Here is a 22,112-nt window from a genome sequence, read left to right on the forward strand (position 1 = left end):
GTAGCATGAAGAGGGTTTTTGTTGAAATCATAAAACCAAAACAATGAGCTGAAAGACGCTATACGTAGTGGAACAGCAGAGATGGGTGATAATCTTGTGTTCAAGTTCTGTATTGCATGCCCATGTTTAATATACTGCTCATCGCTACAAGTGGCAGTTGTCTTATTACACAAAGTCATCTGATCCATTGTTAATATAAAAATATTGATGAGAGCAGCTTGAAATCAGAGGATCAAGCACATGTTTTCTTTCCCAGACACTTTTACACCTTTATTGTTTAGTTGGCCTTGACAGATGTCATCTACCTTGATCTGTGAGGTCACCCCTGTCCTCTGGGCAGATGATGCCACCGTCCCATTGCTCAGCTTGAATGAGGGGGAGGATCCAGAGATTGGTGGGAGAGTAGGAGCAGGGGGAGAGACCTAATTGATAAGATGAAAATGAGCAACACTAATCACTGGCTACACCATGGCCTTACCTAGAACTAGACCAATAAATCAGCCAGGCAAATAAATCGCCCCATATTAGTCTTAGTAGTTGTACATTTTTATTACCAACTTGTATATACACGTTTGTACATTCTTTCCTTTGTATTTTTTATTTGTTCTTGTATTCTATCATATTTATTATTTCTTGTATATTCTGTTTGTGTGCTGTGTGTCTGATATGTTGCTGCTGTAGCACTGGCATTTCCCAATTTGGGATCAATAAAGTCTATCTAATCTAATCTAATCTATAAAAAACTCACACACTCACTTACTATACTTAAGTCTGCCATTCTACAACTAAAGTTTAGTTCAGATAAAGCTTCATGCTGCATACGAGTTTGCTATTGTAACACAATTCAACTTCTACTCATGTTTGACAATCTTGCATCCATATGACACACAACATGTTAGTCACACTGTCTCACCCTTTCTCTGGAGTGATCCTACCTGTGTAGGAGATGGGATGCTGCTCTCAGCCAGTGTCTCAGGTGGGGAGGGCAGAGGAAGCAGGCCCAGAGGAGACTCCTTGCCCATCGGCTGTTCTGGAGACAGACTGTAAATGCTGTCCTCATCACACGATGAGTTATCACCTGAAGCCTTTGGAAACCGTGTCTCTAAGAAGGAGAGGAGGGAGGAGAGAGGAAATGGTTGATATCTAGGCAGATGAAAATGTAAATGCAACTTGTTTTTTCCCCCGTAACAAAGGAAACACCTACTGTATCTGTATCCCCTGCCTTGCAGGGCCACGACAATTACAGCAAGCTGTTATCACCTGCACTTACAGGTGTTGAGCCGGCGGATTACTCCCTACATCAAACTTACTGCACTGTGCCACTGAACTAACAACTTGTGAGCATCCCTAAAGTCAGCCAAAATCACCAGCATGTCCTCTATGAGTTTCAGCAAATGCATCACTGCTTGTGTGTGTCAAGTCCTATAAAATATAACACAATACACACAGCAAGCTTCTTCAGTGATGTCCACCCTCAGCCAGTGCATTTATGTGATGTCTGCTGCAGAGCAACCTAAATGCTTGTCCTCTCTGCCTGCACATTGTGCCCATAAAATACAGTTTTAGATGATATCTTTACTGAGAATAATGCTTCTGTCCACAGTGTGGTAAAGACGAGCCGAGCTTTAGCTCAGTGATAGTTTTCATTCATCTAAGTTCACTTTCAGTGCAGCCAAATAAGGCTGGCCACCTCATTCATGCCGGTTTTAATGTAACAGATGGTGTCTCTCTAAGGAACGGTGTTTTGCTGAGAATTCTGGAGGATCAGTTGTGTAATTCATGATATGAATACATTAACTGTTTATGTGAGGGCTGCTCCTGTTTATGCCAGCCTTCTGTGCTACTAATGGTATTCTCCTTACAAAATGTTTTCCAGGCTACAAATAAACTAATTGAATGTTTAAAAAAAACCCGTATAAATCAGGCAAAGTATTTAAAATAACAACTGCATTAAAACTTGTCAACTAAAGGACAAATGTTTCCATATCAGCCTGCAGGTTGAAGCGTCCTCCAGCACAGGAATGAATCAAGTCGTTGTTCTCCTGCTAATTTTTCCCTCAGGGATATCATGTAATGATTTCATTATCAAGCAGACTTTTGAGCCTTTAGAGGGATTTAAGGTAAAAAAAAAAAAAGGTAGCTGCCAAAATACGCTGGACTAAGATAGAGACTTTTCTTTTGGTGGATGTGTGTTATTTAATTACAGGAGGTGCTTTGGGCTGCAGCAGACAGCTATGTAAAATACGCTGCTGGTCATTAATCCAACATCAGCAGGCGATGATGAAAAGACAACATGGGGCTGATTTAATACCCTGTGATCCAATAATGTGATGGCTTCTCTACTGCTGTGCTGTGCCAGTGTGTGTCTGTGCATGGTGCTTTGTATGTTTGTATATTTGCATGTCAACTCTGTTTAACTCTTGTGTTCTCCAGTGCTCCTACAATAAAGGCCCGGTAATACAATAGTATTTATTGTGCAGCAGTGACAGAGATGGATAATCCGCTAACACTGTACATTATTGTAATCTCAGCGTTCTTTCCTCCACACTTCAATCAAGCAGCTGGACCCACCGTCTCTGATCTCATCATCTAATGTCTAACAGCACTGGACTAAAGATATACAATAAAAGTTAGACAGTACTGCAGTTCTTTTATTGTTGCTGTTATAATGGAAAATGGTGAAATTGGGGCCATTATATCTGTCACTATGCCCAAATTGCAAATGATTAAAGTCCCATGCATTCATTTAGAGTCCTATCTCTTCAATTAGTATATAATAATTCTCCTAATAAAAGATAATAGGTTTTATTAACAGACACTGTGGCTATTTAACACCGACAGCAAAGAGAGAAGAGTCCATCAAGCAGGGATGCAAGGGCATACATGATTTACTATATCCTACTTTAACATGTGTGGCTGTTTGAAGCATGAATACCCAGGTGGAGGGAGAGTTTGTGTGGAATGTGGTTGTTTTGTACATATTGGATGGGAATGTGTATATGGTTCACGTGTGTGTCGCCAGGCATCTGTGTGAATGGCGAGCACAGCTGAGACATCTGAGAGGGAGCATCAGTATGTTTATGATAGCTGGAGGAGGGGGCCAGGAGGGACATCCTGTCAGGAGCCTAAAACTGTGGGTGTGTTGTGATATATTACACGTTTACATTTATATCACACCTCCCTCCACCACATACACGCAAGGCATATTTTATCTAAAGGTGTATTTAGTATTTTGTTGCCACTAGGTGGCAGTAAAACAACAAAACAAGCTGAGAGATGCAGAGCTACTATGTCATCAAGGTTTATAAAGCTGTTATAGCTAACATGTTATTAAACTTTTACCTAGTTACACACCCAGCCTGAAGCCAGCCTCCATTACTGCATCTGCACTTTTACAGCCGTTCTATAGCCGAAGCTTGTTCCTGCCACACTGTTGGTGTTGCAGGTGTTCAAGGTAAAGGAGCCCACAGTCAGCTTCATAAAACATAAATAATGCCTGGCTTACCTATGATGGCCTGTTTAATGCTGGAGTGAACAGGTAGGATGTTTTTGTGGATCAGCTCCATGGGCCCCGGCCGGTGGGAGATCTTATCGTTCAAATCATCGGCAAGGCGAGCTCGCTTCAGCTGCATCTGCTTTGCCTGAATTGACGGCTCTGCTGAGGTCTCTGGAGGCATGCAGAAATCAAACGCTTTTTTTTAGGATTCTTAAAGGTTATTTGTCAGAAATGCCTAGAATCCAGACAGACAGACAGACAGGAAGGGGGCTATATGTGGTACTCACCCTCCAGGATGTGCATCCTGATCAGTTCGGAACGCTCCGGTCGACTCCTGATCTTCCTCTTGAGATAGTCCTCAGTCTGGAGAAAGAGAGAGAACAATATTGAGACACTCACTCACTTCTGGATTTATCAACTGCCTATCATTTTTCCAAAGCTTATTCTCTTCCCAACATGGCCTTATCTCAATGCTTTTTTGTCATTTTCAGCCCTTCTATATAACATTATTATTCAAGAGTTGCTATAAGGATGTCAGATGTTACAAAGCTGAGAGAGATTGAATGTCTGCTTGAAACAGGCCAGTTTGGACTCCAGTGATTGATTCGAGGATGGCGTACTCACCCGTGCTCGTTCCAAGCTCCGTCTCTGTTCGTGGAAGGCAGCAGAACTTTTCAGGGCTTGAAGAATAAAGAGTGAGAGCAGAGAAAAATGGAGAGGAAGAGGACATTAAGATGGCAGTGTGTACATTCATGCCACTAAGGGGGAAATGGAGAGCAAAATGGCTCTGAATGGCTTGTTGCTTCTACAGTTCAGCTTGAATACGTTTACTAATGGTGCTCTTTTCCACATTTTGATGTCAGTGTAGTTAATGGTTTCTCAGACTCACATAACAACAACAACAAAATGCACAATAGCCTGGGCAGTGGTCCCATTATCAGGTAAAGGGAGACATGGGATGGACACCGAGGTTTCCAGTCCAACAAGCCTCTTTACAGCAGTGGAATTTATAGAATCTGTACAGCATTCACAAATGACTCAAGCAAGACTTGCTGTAGGCCTATGATTATGCAAAAACCCAGGGATTAGTGGTGCTGCATACCTAAAAGCCTAAAGGGTTGTGATGGCACCAACATGCTGAGTTAAATGTAGCTTATCAGTACAGGCATTATGATTTTGCTTCTAAAACAAGAATCTAAACCTCAAACTATTAAATAATGTTATATTAAATGTAAGAATACATATACAGGCAGGTTATTGAGTAGCAACGTACACAACTTGAGCATGATGGGGATCATTGTAAAGGCCATCACACAAGTAGATAAAAACATGCACTTTATTAACACCATTTAAGATTTGATCTGCTCAATGACACTTTACAGAGTCAGAAACCGTCCGCTTCAGAGTTTTAAATCGTACTTTTTATACCTGGTAAATAGACTGTATAAAAGAAGCGAGTGTAGCCACAGTGACGTCACCCATTGGTTTGTGGACTCCTTTATCGTCTATTTTAAAATAAATGGGACCATAGTTTACAAAATGAACATCATGCTGTATTGAAGAAGACTTGAAACTAGCGATTGAGACCATGAATTCATTATGAAAACGTTTACTAAGGTAATAAATCAAGTGAGAAGTAGGGTCATTTTCTCATAGACTTCTAGACAATCAGACTTCTCTTTGCAATCAGTGGAGTAGCTACAATTATAAAATGTGGTGTACAATGAAACGAATCTTGTGGGTTGGGATGTATATTATCAAGTTACAACATGTACGTCCAATTTTTGTTCACCATATTGTTGCATATTGATGCATGCAGATACAATGATATATGAAGGTGCCAGACAACTAAAGCAAGCTAACTATCTCTGAGTGCTACACAAACACACATGCAGGATATGCACACTGAAATGTTTGTCATTGTTGTGGCTCTCCCGTCAGCACACTGGAATTGAAATGAACCAATGACTGAGATGTTAATGAGGGTGTCCACATCCATATTGGGTGGGCAGTGTGTGATTCGTAGCCCTTTGCATTACAGCTCCACAACTTCAGGACAAAACTGTTGCCTGGTTTATATCTCAAACATACAGTAAATGCAACCAATAACTTTTTAATGGCTAAACAGTGGGTTTTTTGTGACCAAGTCAGTCACCGATGACTGCAGTACACATCGGACCAGGGAAGAAGATCCCCATGTATGGAAGTAAACACCCTCAAATTAAAACTGAGAGTCAGCACTTTCATTTCACAGTCTCATTTCAAATCCAATGTGCTGGAGCTAACACAACAGAAAGTGTGCCGCTAATACTTTCTGACTGCACTACACACACACACACACACACACACACACACACACACACACAGACACACCCTGTGGGAAAACTGCTGGTACCTGCTTAAGCCTGAGTTCACGTCGCTGAGCACTGTCACACTGCTGGTACACACTCATTCTTGCACACCCTGGGGACATTAACCCTCTTAGACCTCTAATCACCCATCCACAAGGGAGATTGAACCTGCCTGTCAGTCAGCTACATGGAAAATGAGCGATGGGATGGCGGGATGGATAGATGGATGAGCAGAAAATGAGGTTTTTGGAAGTGGGGACGGGAAGTGAAAGGGATGGAAATAGATAGGAGGAAGATGGAGAATCAGAAAAACGAATGCGGGCAAGATGGGGAGAGAAGATAAATGGAGAGAGGCAGCTGGAAGAAAAATGGAACAACAGACCGAAGGGCAAATGAAGAGGAGGAAATAGAGAGTGGTTGGATGAGGTCAGAGAGAAAAGACCCCATTATGTGCATGAGTGGCTGCATCATGGCTTCTTGCCATCCTGCAACCAGCATTCCCTGGTCTTTAAACTTTGAGAACATGAAGTAGCATCACTTCCTTTGGCAGTGGTTGTGTTTTTATTTTCCGTCTGCAGCTGACCAGTCGTTTGTTTTTTCTTACGTGTTAACCGACCAGCTTGTTGAATAAAAAACTCTCCTGTATAATATTCTTCTGTATAATACTTTACATTACGGTCCGTTTAAACTCTGTGACTTATTTGTCAACCTCATAAAATAGCCACAAAATTACTAAAATATTACTGCAATCTTCATCAAACATGTCAAGTTTGTTGCGGGCAGTACATACATAGACCAGAGATGTAGCCATTTCCTATGTGAGAACTTTGTGAGAGCTGCTCCAGATCCACCAGTAAGTGTAAATCTAGTACTCTGCTCTTATTATTGCTCTTGCTGACAGATATTTGGAAAAGGCTTTACCAGTGCATTAAGGTTAAGCTTAGCTAACCTGATAACCCTGTGTAGATGAGTATGAACTGAGAAACATTTTTAAGCATCTGAGAAGTGTATAAATAACATGATAGGCAGGGTATCACACTGTGGGCTTATTATAGCACTGAGTCAAATGAACACACCCAACCACATACCACGGTCCCACGGCTAATGGAAAAAAAGAAGAAGCTTTCTCTACACAAAGTAGGCATTTGTAAGATTATTTTGGATGGGTAGTGGGAGGGAGAATCGAGAAACGGTGAGTGATAAAAAGACATGGGTGGACAGAGGATGAAGGCACAGAGAGAGGGAACCATCACTATTGCTAAGAGAGGTCAAGTGGCTGTATGTGAGACAATCGATGCAGAACAAGAGATGTGTTTTATGAAATGGACAGAGGGAAGGCGCTGAAAGATTAGGGTATGTGGGAAAAAGGGTAGGATGTAAGCATGTACTGGGAAATAGTGGGAGAAAAAAATAAATGAACGGGAGGAGGAGATGAGTCAGAGAGGGAGAGCAGCGACACAGAGATGGGAGTTGTAGAGATGTTGTGCTCTAGTGTGGTGATCACTGCCGTTCTACAGTATGTGCTGTCTCTTTTCCAACTGTCTACATTAGAGACTACGGGGACAATGATAAAGGTAACACAAGAAGGTAGCCTAAATGTCAGTGGCTAATTGTTCTGCCATGTCCCTACTCTGACATCAACCACATTAAACCCTGAATGTAACCATTTCTAAATTACATTACATTACCTTACAAAGCGACTTCCATTAAGTGCGATCAACCATGAAGGTACAAACTCCGGACAGCAAGAATGAAGTGCAAGTACATTAGCTTCAAATAAGTCAAACCACAAAGAGTCACATGTAAGTGTAACTGTAAGTGCAAGTACGTTTTTGAGCTCGATGGTGTTTTAAGCCCCCACCGTCGACTTCAAGGCAGCCCTGCGACAGTCGACTTCAAGGCACCTAACCCTAACCCTTGCCTAACCCTAGTGCCTTCCGTTCAGCGCTGCCTGGAAGACGATATTGGGGACTTAAAACACCAAACACCGAAGACTGACGGCGCAGATTACAAAATGAAGAAAGAAAGGAAAAATAGTGAGGGGCTAAGAGAAGAGACAGGCGGAGAAAACGACGGAAGGTTTAGGATAACTTTAAGCTGCTGTAGTATATGACCATTCTATAACTTTCTATAAACTTTGCTTAAAGGTTTGTTATAAGGGAGTCCTATGAACTTTACCCTACATTTACTGAGAACATCTGGAAATTGTTAACATGAGCAGAGGTCCCCCCAAGACAGAAGAGACCTTTTTTGGAGTTGTGCCAGATAACAGGCATTGATTGGTTAGTTATCCGTCCAATGATATACATACAAAACTACGTCCTATGTTGATACAATGCATAGGTTATATACGTTGTTCACACAAAGAAAAGGCAGAGCGACAAATTTTGAGGTTTGGGTTGGTCGTTCTCCAAGCTCTCTGCAGGAGTTTGTAAAATTGATGCTGAATCTTTGCTTGTAATAAACCTTTTTATAATCAAGAACAGTGTCAGCGGATTCCTCTTCATACAGCATCACAGCATTACTATTTAAGACACCACACTGCAAAAAAACAAAAAACTCTGGACAGTGTGTCACAGAGCGGCCAAGTTACACAAGGTAACATTAACGTCTGCATGCAGTCTCTCGTCCAGCATTTTACACAACTTTTAGAAAGCAAGCTAAAACGAAAGCTGTCGGTAAACTTAGCTGCTGGCGGAGACAAACCCGCCCCTTTCTCTTAACCAGCGCCTCCTGCACATGCTACTTAATATGCACGTGAATGACGTCATCGGACCATATCGATGATGTCTGCATTCTTCATTCTTTCTAAACTTCACTCAGATCAGCCTCCTGCAAATGTGTCCCCCAGAACAGTATAGTTAAATAGCCCTGCTGTAAGCTTTGTACAGTCGCATGTACCTGGGCTTAATGAACAGCTTTTTTGTATATGTGCAGTGTAAAAAGCCAGAGGCATGAAGAGGAAGAGGGGCGAAAAAGATTTACATTTAGGCCACCAAAAATGTACTTTGGCAACCTGATTTAGTGGCAGGTTGGCCCACGAGGCTAGTGCTTAAAGGTCCTATGACATGTTTCTTTTTGGATGCTTTTATATAGGCCTTAGTGGTCCCCTAATACTGTATCTGAAGTCTCTTTTATATAGGCCTTAGTGGTCCCATAATACTGTATCTGAAGTCTCTTTTATATAGACCTTAGTGGTCCCATAATACTGTATCTGAAGTCTCTTTTATATAGGCCTTAGTGGTCCCCTAATACTGTATCTGAAGTCTCTTTCCCGAAATTCAGCCTTGGTGCAGAATTACAGCCACTAGAGCCAGTCCCACAATGAGCTTTCATTAGGATGTGCCATTTCTGTGTCTGTAGCTTTAAATGCTATTGAGGAAGAGAGAGGGGGGGGCAAGGTGGAGGGTGGGGGTGTGGCCTTGACCAACTGCCATGCTTTGCTCATTTGCAAGCCATGATGTCTCTCTCTTTCTCATGGGTGGGCCAAATTCTCTGGGCGGGCAAAGCAGAGAAAGGGGAGGTAACCTTCCTCCTTATGACCTCATAAGGAGGAGATTCCAGATTGGCCCATCTGAGCTTTAATTTTCTCAAAGGCAGAGCAGGATACCCAGAGCTTGGTTTACACCTATCACCATTTCATGACATGGGACCTTTTAAAATATTAGCGTATATTCCTGTTATTGTATGCAATTTAAGCAATAAAATGATTGCTTTTTCTAAAAATGGAATCTTTCTTTTATATATTTACTATTGCTATTTACTATAAAGCAAAAGCATTTCTTATCCGATTACTTGATTAATTGATGGAATAATCGGTAGAATACTCGATTACTAAAATAATCGATAGCTGCAGCCCTTGCTGGGGTGTAAGGTCTGACCATGTCCTGGATGTAAGCTGGGCCTGATCCGTTCGTGACACGGTATGCAAGTACTAGTGTCTTGAAGCTGATGTGGGCAGCAACTGGTAACCAGTGAAGGGAGCGTAGTCAATCGGCAGTCAAACATGTGGTCAATGACAACAAAACAACGGCCCAAATGGCCGCGGTAGTATCTCCCTTGTCTTTACATAAGCATCTCTGTTCCGTTTAGATTGCAAATGCTAACAGCAGGGCTTGTTGAGACATACTGTAATCCCCTTAACACTGCAGGAGACATGACACAGGGCCAAAACAAGCACCTAATCAAGCAACGAGCCTTTGGTTAAGGAGCGTAGGCTAATTGGATGAGACCATGCGACCAAAACATTTTGATCTCCGTCCCCTCCAGTTTCTACAAAGAAACACAAGTGCCAAGACAGACAAGAGCTGTGATAACACTAACACCTCTGGTCACACTTGGCCTGATCACAGCTAGACTCTCTCTGTCTCTCTCTTACACCCACATGGGTATATCAGGGTTTCTGCAGGTTATACCAAGTCAAATTTAAGACTTTTTAAGACCTTTTTAAAAACCATTATGAATTACATTTAAGACCTTTATCACAACATCAACTAAGCCCTAAGTTCAGTTTTTTCAAGCCGTTAAACTTGCACTTCCCCATAGCCGAAGAATAAAATCAGTTTTATGTCTGTGGTACAATCTGAAAGAGACTCGCACCAATAACACGAAAGCTGATTGGCTGCAATATAAGCAGCATGTTGGTCTCATTTGTAGTCATTATACAGCAAAATTATATTTGGACTAGCGAAAGAAAGAACTACAACACGACAGAATTTTTAAAAATGAGCATAATGAGGTAGTGCTGCATGGACGTAGGAAAATTAAGACCTCTTTAAAATGATTTAAGACCTAAGACAGATTATAAAATGTTAGACTTTTTAAGACCCCGCGGAAACCCTGATATACTCACTCCACAGACAATAAGCAACTCAACAGCACCATTTGTCATCTAATTGTTAACAATTTCAACTCGCATCCTTCCATTTTAAAGTAGTTCTCCACCGGATGAGGACGGAGCCGTGCTCATTATTGATGCTGTCTGTCCACAAAGATAAGAAACTGGTTATTGTATTGTAAAAGAGGAAATAGTATGTGTATTTGCTGATGCAGAACAGAATAGTTTCCTGCAACAGCAAAGTGAATGCATGAAGTAGTAAACAGTTTACAGGCAGGAAATACTAGCTGATAAGACGCAAAGATGTTCTTCTCATGGTATTTTATGAAAATGACATCACTTATCACTGCAGAAGCATTTTCTATTGAATGCATGTGAACGAAGAGCCAAAAGCTACTATATATATATATATATATACTAGCAGCACTAACAGGCTGCGCTCTAAAGCATCTAAACATTTGGAGTTTGATGGCGTAAGGGGAAATCTCTCGATCAGATAAAAAGCAGTAAACGGATGTTCATGATGGCAGTTGAAGTATGACCTTAATTCACCTTTCTTTGAAGACTGAAACTGCTATTTGTCTGGAGACGATGGCACCGTTTCAACCACAGTCTAAATCACTTCAGAGAACGGCTGTGTAGCAAGAAGCGAGGCTACACACAGGAGACACGGCAGATTCTCACAGGCAGTGACTGAATGAAAAACCTGAGCATGAACCAGTCAGTTGAATGAAAGGGATAGACACTCAGTTAGGTACACCTAGCTAAAACTAACTAACATGTAGTGTAGAACAATAGCCCAGCAATGAATCCTACCTTCAGGAAGAGTACATGTTGAGTTTTCGTATATAGAGGGGTCGATTCAACTTTATTATTGAGAATGTTGAATTGTATTGCATTATACTGAGAAGTGCTTCTAATATTTAGTTTACCCTCATTGACTGGGTGTATCCAGCTAATGGGGCTAAAACTGGAAATGATTCATTAAAACAGAAAAGAAAAATGGAGCCACAGCATTTGCTCCGCAGTATATTGTGTTTTAAGGTTTTATGCTTTGTTTTAGATATTTTATATTTTTTAGATATTTATACTTGTGTACTTTATACTTAAGTGTTTCAGGGTTTTTATTTATTTTTGTTCTTCTGCTGCTTTTGTTTTGGTGAGGCAGAAAAAGGATATGTCCCACTTTGATAGACAATAAAACAGAAAATGAATCTGCAACTGCAATAATCACCTTATTGTTTTGTCTTTTTTTGTCAGAAAATTTTCAGGATTTGTCACAGTACACTGGATGCCCTTATGAATTAGACTGTTGGTTGGATAAAACAAGCTATTTGAGCTTGGTGGTGTTTTAAGCCCCCAATGTCTCCTTCCAGGCAGCGCTGCGACCGTTGACTTCAAGGCACCTAACCCTAAACTTAACCCTAACCCTAACCATAACTATTGCCTAATCCTAGTGCCCTCCAGGCAGCGCTGCCTGGAAGGAGACGCTGGGGGCTTAAAACACAGATAAACGCTATTTGAATACATCAAGTTGGGCTGTGAGAAATAACAGGCATTTATTACTATTTAGTGACATTTGACAGACAAAATGGTTAATCGCTTAGTCGAATAAATAATCTGATTAATCAGCAATGAAAATTATCGTTACTGGCAAGCGAGTCTTCTTGTAGTGAAAGGTTGGAAAAGCCAACTTTACCATTTTTTATAATTTCATTTGAAACTCATGTGCTGAACAATACAATAATATTGTTTCCATACAGTGTTCAACGCTGGGGCTGCACGATGCATTACATAATCTTAAAAATTAAGTAATCCGCTTTAACCATAAACTACATTAGAGTTACGGAAATGTTTACTGACTTCTGTCCATTTCATTATCCCACTGATTGAGAACATTTTGGATGAGCCATGAATTAAATGAGCCACGTATGAATGGTTGGGGTGATTTTAAAAGGTTGCATCAGCAATGTGTTAAATAATCCCACGAAAGGCTGACATTGTGAACAATTTATAGTCTTAGTCTACTAAACAAAATGGAAACAATGACTTTTTCAGAGCATGGACCAACATTTTTCTCTAAAATACATTGCTGTCTACTTACGCGGCATGATCCCCTGGTTGATCAACTCTACTCTGGACCTTCTCTGTTGCAGCTTCAGCTGGAGAACTGAACACCAAGATAGAGACAGAAACAAAAGTCAGTCAATGCAGAATGAATAGAGAACGGTGTCAAACCAACGGCACATCATGTCTACGTCAGTTCCCGGCCACAGAAAGCCACAAAGACAGTGACATTACTCATAAGTTAGGTGCAAGTAAAAAAACACCACTTTACACAACATTTAATTAGAAGGCTTTCTGTTTATGAGTGTAAGTAATAATGTTGACATCTTAGGTGCGCCACAGAGGTTTTTAATCTACCCTGTTAGCTGCTGATCAGAATGACTTCTCTGTGGTCGTCTGTGAGAAGACATACAGAGGTTATATCACACACTAAAGAGGGAAGGGAAACACAAAACACACACGTGCACAGTTTCCTGTTTCAAGTATTTCATTAAATAACAGCAGACATGCACTCTACTGCTGCATGTGTGACAACTCATCACCGCAGAGACATAGAATGTGTCAAAGAGAGATAAAGGAAAGAGATCTACACGCATGTGTTTAATGTAACTTGATTCATCCCGATGTTTATCATTTTCAATTATTTTTTGTCTATTCAGGTGCATGAGGGCTCAGATAACGACAATTTTCAACACTATTAATAAAAGCTAACTGGTATTTGCGTTTGGGGGTCATGGCTTCATGTTCACACGCTAAGAAAAGCTTTCAAACTTGCTGTGACTCACCACGTTCTGAGCCAACCTCACATTTTCACAGACGAAAAACATGTCAGCAAAAAGTCTGAGGACCGTACTTCCAAAATGCAGATCTGCGGCTGCTGTATATCTGGGTCATAAAATCAGCATGAAAGTGTAACAAAATATAGCATCTGGAAACATTTTTGGTAGAGGGCTCTTTTACCCACACCCTGACCATCTGCAGTGACAATTTTAGCTCACACCTTTCCACTGCAGAGCTGAGGTGTTGCAACGTGGGTTATACGTTGTTGTACCTACCAGTAATAGGATAGGTATTTAGAACACCTGAGCTTGCCTTAAATTTAAACTGTATGCTGTTAATATTCAATTACATACCAGTTCCTAATTTCATAAACAATGTACACCTAAGGATACAATTCTCTCTCTCCTCTGATGTAGGGCACATAATGTTTCATGAAGTCTCCCGTAGTGTGAACAAAAACCCTCATTGCTGCGTCATTCTGATCAGAGATTACGTGAAAGGACAAATCCATAAAGTCCAAATTTACTGCTGCCTCTTCTGGGCTGAAGCCAATCACCCCAATGGCATTCAAACTATAGCTCAACTTTCCCCAGCACAGTGATCCTACACCACGGACTGAAACTCACATGGGGTCACACGATCAGCAGTCAGGTTCAGTTCATAAAACCAACAGACTAATATGCCACAAAGATGCCAACGAAAATGTTCAGCTGGAGAGAGTACGAGATTCGGGAACTTCAGCCGGTAAGGGCTGATGCCGAAATTGCCGGACACACTCAAGGAAGGGCAAGAGACTCGGTTGTTTATAACCAAATTACCAACCAGATATGCGATTGTCGTCCGTGTCATGGCCTGCATTCTGCACGCTCCAAAGATAGAAGGAGAGAGGTCTACGGTGTTTAAATTAAGTTTAACGTTACATAGGACATTATTTTATTAGTTTATTCATGTTTATGTTGAAATACAATACCTATACAAGTAGTTACGTCTCCCGTTGTATTGGTTTGCGCTCTTATGGACGTAATGCGCACAAATAGATCTTCGAATATATTCACACCACATATTAAACAGAATATTTAAATGTAATTTTTGGCCAATTCTGACAACCCTAACATAAAGCAAAAAATTCTAAAAACTGTTGGTGGATGTATTTCTGAGGACATAAGGAAGTGCAGTGTTGAGTGTGAGCTCTTGAGATCTACAGAAAATATTTATTAGTGGTGCGTTACACATTGTGTAGTGTGTTGAGAGGGGACACCTTTAAACTGTTACACCACCAAAGGGCATGCTGGGTACAGCTCGCTCACCATCGCATTTCAAGAATCAACGATGTAACTTTCTGAATGAATGCTTTTGTTCCTGGAAATAGCCTGGTCCCAAATAGCTAGCTGTTAACAAATGATGCGTATGCTCTAGCATTGCTAGGGGACGCAACTATGTCATTATTATTATTAGTAGTATGTTTTTGGATGAGCGGTATCTGGCTCTTAAGCTGCTATGTTTAGTGTTCAGTCACTAAATGTGTCTGCTGTTTGGTGCTGGACATAAAGCGAACATCAGATTTTTCAGAGCTTTCTTGACGGAAACAGCTGCCTGCTGGTGTTAAAAACAATAATGAAAGCAGCTAAAGTGAACTAAAGTAGTCAAGTTGGGGGCAGGAAAACCAAAACAATGAGCTGAAAGACGATTTAAAGCTCTGTAGCTGAAGGGAGCTGCAGGGTCGGGTTATAATTATGTGGGTTTGTCACTACAAGTGTCCCAACTGGTTGGGATTACATTAAACCGATTATAATATGAATGCGCTGTGCGCTGTGCACTGTGCCGAGGACTGGCACTATTATTTTGCCCAGAACCTGCCTGAAACTGTATCCCAAACTCATTCGCTTGAACCTTTCATCTACTTCTTTCATCCTCTGGTCCACATCCCCGGTCCTATTTCCATCTCTACGTAAAGCGACATTAACCCTCAGATACCGAAACATTCTTTTCTGTTTGTCTCTGTCAAGTCAACTAAAAAAAAAAAAAAACTAGCCTGCTATATCATTAATATCCTGCGACATGGCCCTTAAATCTCACATACTCAAGCAACAGGGGGAAGAGTGCTTATCTTACTCATGAATCTGCCCCTCTTGTTCCTCTTTTTCAGTTATCACAAGTCTACATAGTAGCTTCTATGTTCTTGTTTTTTTAAATGTAATGTTTTCTACACAGTAGAAGACAGAAAAGACCTGTGTGTTCTCACGTTTCAGAACTGGTTGGCAATAATGAGAGCAGGCTCTGTCGCTGTGGCCCTCTGTGTGTCCTCCAGTAGCCTGAGATAATAAACAGTCATCTTCCTTTGATTTCTGTGATGAAAATGTGGCTGACGCAGGATGGTGCAGTTTCTGCCTTTGGCAGGGGGGAAGATTTAACTAGATCCTGCAGGCAAACATGACCGGACTAACAAAACATGCAAAACATTTGCAAGCATACACAAGAGTGCATATTTAACATGCAGAAATCAACACACACAGTTAAATACCTCAGCTTACAGCTGAATATACTGTACATACACAATCATGAAACACAAACATACACACGTTTTCGAGGCCGATGATTTGTGCCAAGAGATGACAGGCAAGTGATGCAATGTGCTGATACAGAATCTATTCTGGGAAAGTGTGCTCATTGCTCAAATGCCACTACATACAGCAAGTGTACCTTCACTCAACAACAGTGTAACACAGACAAGGGATCTTTGGTTGAAAAGTATGTAAACTCTGAAGTCACATATACAATTAGGCTAATGCCAATACTCCATTGGCATTTGTGAGATTTCAAAGCAACTTGAAACAGGGATTTTCCAAATGATCTTTGGCACAACTGCAGGCGCTTTTCTCAAAACAAAAAAATCGACTGTACCTCATGACAACTGTCTAATAATGAGGAAATATTGCAGACACATGCAACTACTACAACTGTAATTTTTCAAAACACGGCCTCAAATGGATTATAAGCGCATTTCTATTGTCTGAAATTTGTTAAATATCTTCTGACACAAAATTTTCATTTTTATTTGCCCATGATCCCATTGTTAAAACCATTATTAAACTATACAAGTTAAATGCACTTCCTTAGCTGCCTGTTTCTGTACTGCAATGTTTACCAGTGTTTCGGTCAACTATTTTTCATACTACTGTATCCTCTGTTTCGATCTCTAATCTGTGGTTTTCCTCCCTTGCTTTCTTGCCCTCTCACTTAGTTTTCTATTTGTGTCCATGCTGTAACCGCTTGAAACCCAAATGCCTTGGAAAGCCAGCTGAATTAAAAGGAACATTACTGTAAATTGCCCAGAGGAGAGACAGTTAATAAGTTTCTGTCTCTGCTTACCTGGGTTAAAATTCTGTCGATTTATCTCATTATTCTGAATAAAAATTTAAAATGATGCCTAGCCGGTCCACAGAAAATCACACTGTGCAATACATACATCTGTAACAATCAGAATCCTATTTAAAAAGGACCTGTTCATTATACTGTAACTTTCACATATCTTAACGAAACCAATTGCAACCGTAATGTCATTTAAAAAAAGAGAGAAAAAAAGAACCTTAACTCTTATTTTTAGGGGTATGGTTCAATCTACTGTATGTCATTACACTTAGACTTCTCTGGAAGTCTTCTGGAGTTTGTCCTTTCCTAAATCGGTCCACACTGCTCTCAGTGCAGCTACTTTGGTCCTTGGCCCATGTGGCTACCGTCAACAGGTTCCTGAGTTCATGTGCTTAAAGCAAAGTGTGCTGTGCCCGGGCTGGCTGAGCCCCAACTGTAACCCAGCCACGTGTGGTGTACTTGAGTATTTGATTCACTTAACACTTGAGCCCAGAAGATAAACCTGGATAACACTCTGAGGTTAAAACAGTCAACACAGCATTCACCCAGCCAACAAGCTACATACATTTTAAAATCATCGCATGTGTTGCAAGTTCCACAATATAAAGCATGACACACAACAGGTAGCCCACCTTTTCTGATACTCTGACAGGCCTGGCGCTCTAACTCAAACCGTAGGGCTCTCTCATCCATATTCCTGCTGATTGGCGGAGGTCTGAGAGGGGCAGGGTCGATGCGGACACAGGATAGTTGTTCCAGCATGGCGATTGAACTAGGAACTTATTCTGAATGAGACTCAGAACAAGAAGCAAAGCGGGCTACAGCTGAGTACAGGTGTTGGATTTATGCAGCTGTCACAAGTCTGTACATCCGCAAATTTCTGGAATCAAAAGACTATCAAAAGAGATTTCTCCTCCTCATCAAAAGGTCTTTTGAAATAGCTCCTTGATCAGATTCAATGAAAGCTTTGGCAGTGTCCTCTACAACAAAGTCCTCCTTAAATGTAGCATAGTGTTGAAATGAATAAAGCATGAATAAATACAAAGCTACTGTATCAGAGCTACTGCACAGCTTTAGAAGAGCTTCTGCTGTATTTGCTGCAGCTACAGAACTGACTAAGACGCATGTGTGCCTGTGTGTGTGTGTGTGTGTGTGTCAAATGTCGGTGAATCTGTGATCAAGCAGTCTGTCCCAGCTGTTGTTGTTAATAAGTCATTCAGCTGCTGACAGACACAAACAGGCGCACAGGCGCGCATGCACGCACGCACGCGCACGCACACACACACACACACACACACAAACACGCGCGCGCGTTTTGAGCGGAGCCCCTTTCCTACTCGCCAAATTCCTCTCACTTAGCACTTCTGGTCTAAGATCAGTGTGGTGTCAATGATATGCACCTGTGTGAGCACCTCTCTGCCGTCATGCCTTGAGGCCTAAAATCCTGACACACAGCTACACAAACACAACAACACCTGTTCCACTTTTTTGTCTTTCTGCCCACCTGTCTGACCTTTGTATTTCCCGTTTCCTGCTAACCATGTCTGAAGAAGTGTAGCCAAACTCAGGAGCTTGTCCAGTACAGTTTAGCACAGGAGGGAACACATCAGCAGCAGCACCAAAAATTGTCAGACCATCTGAAATTCAGACAGAGATTACCATGCTAGCAATCAGCAGTGACACAACAGGTCTTCCAAACAAGACCCTCGTGTTGACGTTAGCAAAAAAGATTGACTTTTTTTTTTTTTTTTTACAAAAACATAGAGCTTCACAGCTGGTGAAAGTAAAACAACTGCTTTAAAGTCCACTTTTACATAACAGTGATATTCTTTATATTGTCAAGCAAATGTAAAAGAAAATCGGGGTCAACAGGCTGCGTAGTTAAGTCAGTAGCACAGCACCAGCTTTAATTTGGCCCACGTATGCATGCTCATTAACAAAGAAAGTGAATGTTTTTATATACATATATTGAATCTTAACTTCTAAAATCTCCCATTTTATCACCAAAAGACACTTGTTTGTGCCAGTCGATGACAGCCAGAAAATCTGAAAATGCTAGTACAAACAGTCAATCAAGCAAATACACCCATACTGTAAGTATAAAGAAACGAGAAAGCCTTTACTTTGAAGCCAGCATCTTAGAACATTAGAAGACTACAAGTCACTTTGACATTTAGCCATTGTGGTTTGGAAAGACTTGGAAAAAAAGAGAAAAACTAAATGTGTATCTGCATCCATGGTCTAACTAGCAGCTGATCTGTTCTGTCAATAAAGTGTATACCCGCCTGCATGCCTTTAAACTCCCTTTATCTCCCTCTTTCAGCTTCTCCTCTCCTTCTCAGTATAAAACACCTGTCCCCGTCCATTGACAGTTCCATTCATCTCCATTATTAAGGCTCTGTCCCGGGTGACATCAGATAATATGACATGACATTAAAAAGGTGAGAGAGGGCCCTTTCAAGGTGAAAAAAAGTAATCTGTCGGTTAGCATTACAATGAACCGATGGTGCCTGTCATGTTCACATTATGTTGATGAAACAAATTAGGTAGCGGCGACAGTGCTTCGAAAACAAAGAAATGATTGCTGGCATAAAGAACGACTGTTTAAGTGATCTGATGCACACAAATAACAGGCTGCGTATTTGTGTGTGCACCGTAACAAATATGCAGGATGACGTGTCTGCGGGTGCGTTTTTGTATCAGAGGGTGTTAATATGCAAGATGTGGTGTCCCCAGGCAAAGAACTCCTCAGTCTGACAAGAGAGGGGAAAATGAATCAGGACTGTGATCTGCCAGTACTTCAGATAAGGCCCCAGCCAAAACGCTGGCAGGGATTATCCCACTTTGCTGGGTGCGTTTGTGTGCATGTGTGTAGGTGTGTGTTTATTGTCAGAAAGAGTGTATCTACATGTACTGTATGTATAAAAATGTGTTACTATGACTAAAATATCTGTATAATTTATGTAAGTAAGAGTATCTAAAGATGTGTCTGCACATCTTTGTTTGAATCGGATTCAGTTAGGTCTCTAAAGTGTGTGCTCGTATCAGTCATAAATGCTGAGATAAAAGCCAGCAGGGCTCCAAGAGGACTGTAAATCTCCGTCTCTCTCTACCTTTCTCTCCCACACACAGATCTGTATCCTGCAACGTCAGTGGAGGAAGATGTTAATCGCTGTTTATTAATAAACAGAAAAAAGATCTAAATGTGGCGGTTTGGACCGGTAGGGTTTCTGAGGTCCTGTGGAGGTGAAGGGGGTATTTCCTTTTATATCTATACAAGTACTTTAATATTTCTACAACTGCTTTATAGCAATCAATTGCTCTGAGCAATATCATAGAACACATCTTCTTTGTAGCGTCAATGTTTTTTTTTCCCCCTCCAGATTACGACTTAAAGCTCACGAACACACCAAAGTTGGAAGAATGACTTCCCAACTCAGTAACTGGGACCATCTGAAGGGCCTGTGAATGCAGCATAAATGTCTGTATGGCCATAAATTGCACTAGGGGCCCGAAAACCCAAAGCTCAGAGTTGTTTTCCATCTTTTCTTCAACATTGAATTTCCATGAGCACATTTTTTGGAATTGTCCACTGAGCCTATCTGGCTTAGTTTGCTACATGCAACCTGCTCAAACTCACGGATGAATTCTTCCTTGACTTTTGTATTCCATTTTGCCGTTGCCTGAATACTCCTGCCGCCACAGTTTCCCCATTTCCTCAGCCAACACCGTTTCTTCACTACAAATTATCTGTGCACACTGGGGCTAAGGTTGCACTCAAAGACACACACTGCCACATACAGAAAGGTTATTCAGGGCTGATTAACAGGATTTAAAAGGGGATTCAATCTAAATATTGAGTCCATCAGATGGTATTATGCTCATGAACCATGAATTAAAATGTTTTTCTTACAAAACAAATACTGGTTGTAGTACTTGTATTGGCCAGAAGGTGGAGACATGCACCAGTCTACTGGTACAGGCCTTGCCCACATGTATTAGATTACTGTCTGCTGTTAACTTACTGGAGCAGATATATTCATATTGCACTACACCCAAACAAAATATAAGATCACTGTGCTGTGTCTTTCTGGGAAAAAGAAAAGAAGAAAGAGAGGAACATTTAGCCATTCAGCGGAAAATGGTTAACATTTAAAGCACCGTGTCCTTTGTCGTTTTATTATGATTTATCCAGATCTCTCTGTGTAAATTCAATGTTATTGTTTCTGCCCCAGAGTTTACTTTAATTGGTCAAATACTCATGCTAAAATCTTCCAAAGCAAAAATAATACAGCTATAAATATTACGAAGATCCCTGTGTCTTACTCTTCATATTCACCCAACATGGTGTTACTTATTATAAATTAAAAGAAATAAGTAAAACCTGACCAGGCAGGGTTTATGACAGAATAAGAGTAGTTTAAATAATCTACATGTGGAAGGCTCACTGATGTTACGCATACAGAAAGATACTTTTATACAAAAACACAAGTACTTGTGTACAGATGCAAAAAAGCATTCAAATATTCACAATATGTTTTGATGGCACTGTTCTACCTGTATCTCAGCTTCACATAAAATACCCAGTATTCTTTGCAATTACTGCATTATCAAATCCAAGCACCTACAACAAGACATCAGCTAAATGCCTCCAGCTAGAGAGTTCTGCATTTCAACTGTGAAAAAAGCACAGAACCCATAGCTATTATTTTAGGATGCCAATATGTTGAGTTACAGCAGGCATGCCAGACAAAGTGTAAATACTGTGCCGTTCCAATATCCAGCTACCAGAGAGTGACTAGTTTTTCTGCACTTGCAAGGCCAGTCAGTCAGAAACAAGAAAACATCCCCTATTAGATGTGCTAATTAGCTGGATAATGGTTGAGTTTTTTTAAAATCTTAAACATAGAAAGAGCAACACTCATGAACAGAACTTTACTTGAACTACTGTTTGAAACAGACAAAAAAAATTGGATGGCATGTTTCGGCAACTACAGCACAAATACTACAATGGCTCTACGCACATTGGCAAGTGTCTTTTTTTTCGACGAAGGCCCGGCTGGGGCCAGTCACAGCTTTTAGGTAGAGCCCAATAGTTTCTGTGATAACAGTATCATCGGAGGAATCATGAAATTGAGAATTTAAATAACATATAAGACAGATTTCATAGGGCCCTACCTTAAGTCAGTGCTAAAAGCTAAATGGAGATTTG

At 40.8% G+C, this 22,112-nt stretch overlaps 1 protein-coding gene across 6 annotated transcripts in view; it reads right to left on the reverse strand.

Annotated features, from left to right (window-relative positions):
- Positions 1-22,112, reverse strand: part of LOC116065234 (myocardin-related transcription factor A-like) — a 41,790-nt gene that overhangs the window by 9,388 nt on the left and 10,290 nt on the right. For 3 of the 6 annotated variants that reach the window (XM_031320645.2, XM_031320643.2, XM_031320642.2), the window contains exons 3-8: positions 12,789-12,854; positions 4,121-4,176; positions 3,784-3,859; positions 3,506-3,667; positions 936-1,102; positions 306-422 (exon numbers count right to left, since the gene is read on the reverse strand). In XM_031320645.2, coding sequence (XP_031176505.2) covers positions 306-422; positions 936-1,102; positions 3,506-3,667; positions 3,784-3,859; positions 4,121-4,176; positions 12,789-12,854 — 644 coding nt within the window. Of the gene's footprint in view, positions 1-305; positions 423-935; positions 1,103-3,505; positions 3,668-3,783; positions 3,860-4,120; positions 4,177-12,788; positions 12,855-13,108; positions 13,142-17,532; positions 18,071-22,112 lie in introns of those variants that run through there. The other 3 variants (XM_031320644.2, XM_031320647.2, XM_031320646.2) reach the window with 3 other exon arrangements.

Source organism: Sander lucioperca, chromosome 21 (genome assembly GCF_008315115.2).
Source record: "Sander lucioperca isolate FBNREF2018 chromosome 21, SLUC_FBN_1.2, whole genome shotgun sequence".
Classification (NCBI taxonomy): Eukaryota; Metazoa; Chordata; class Actinopteri; order Perciformes; family Percidae; genus Sander; species Sander lucioperca.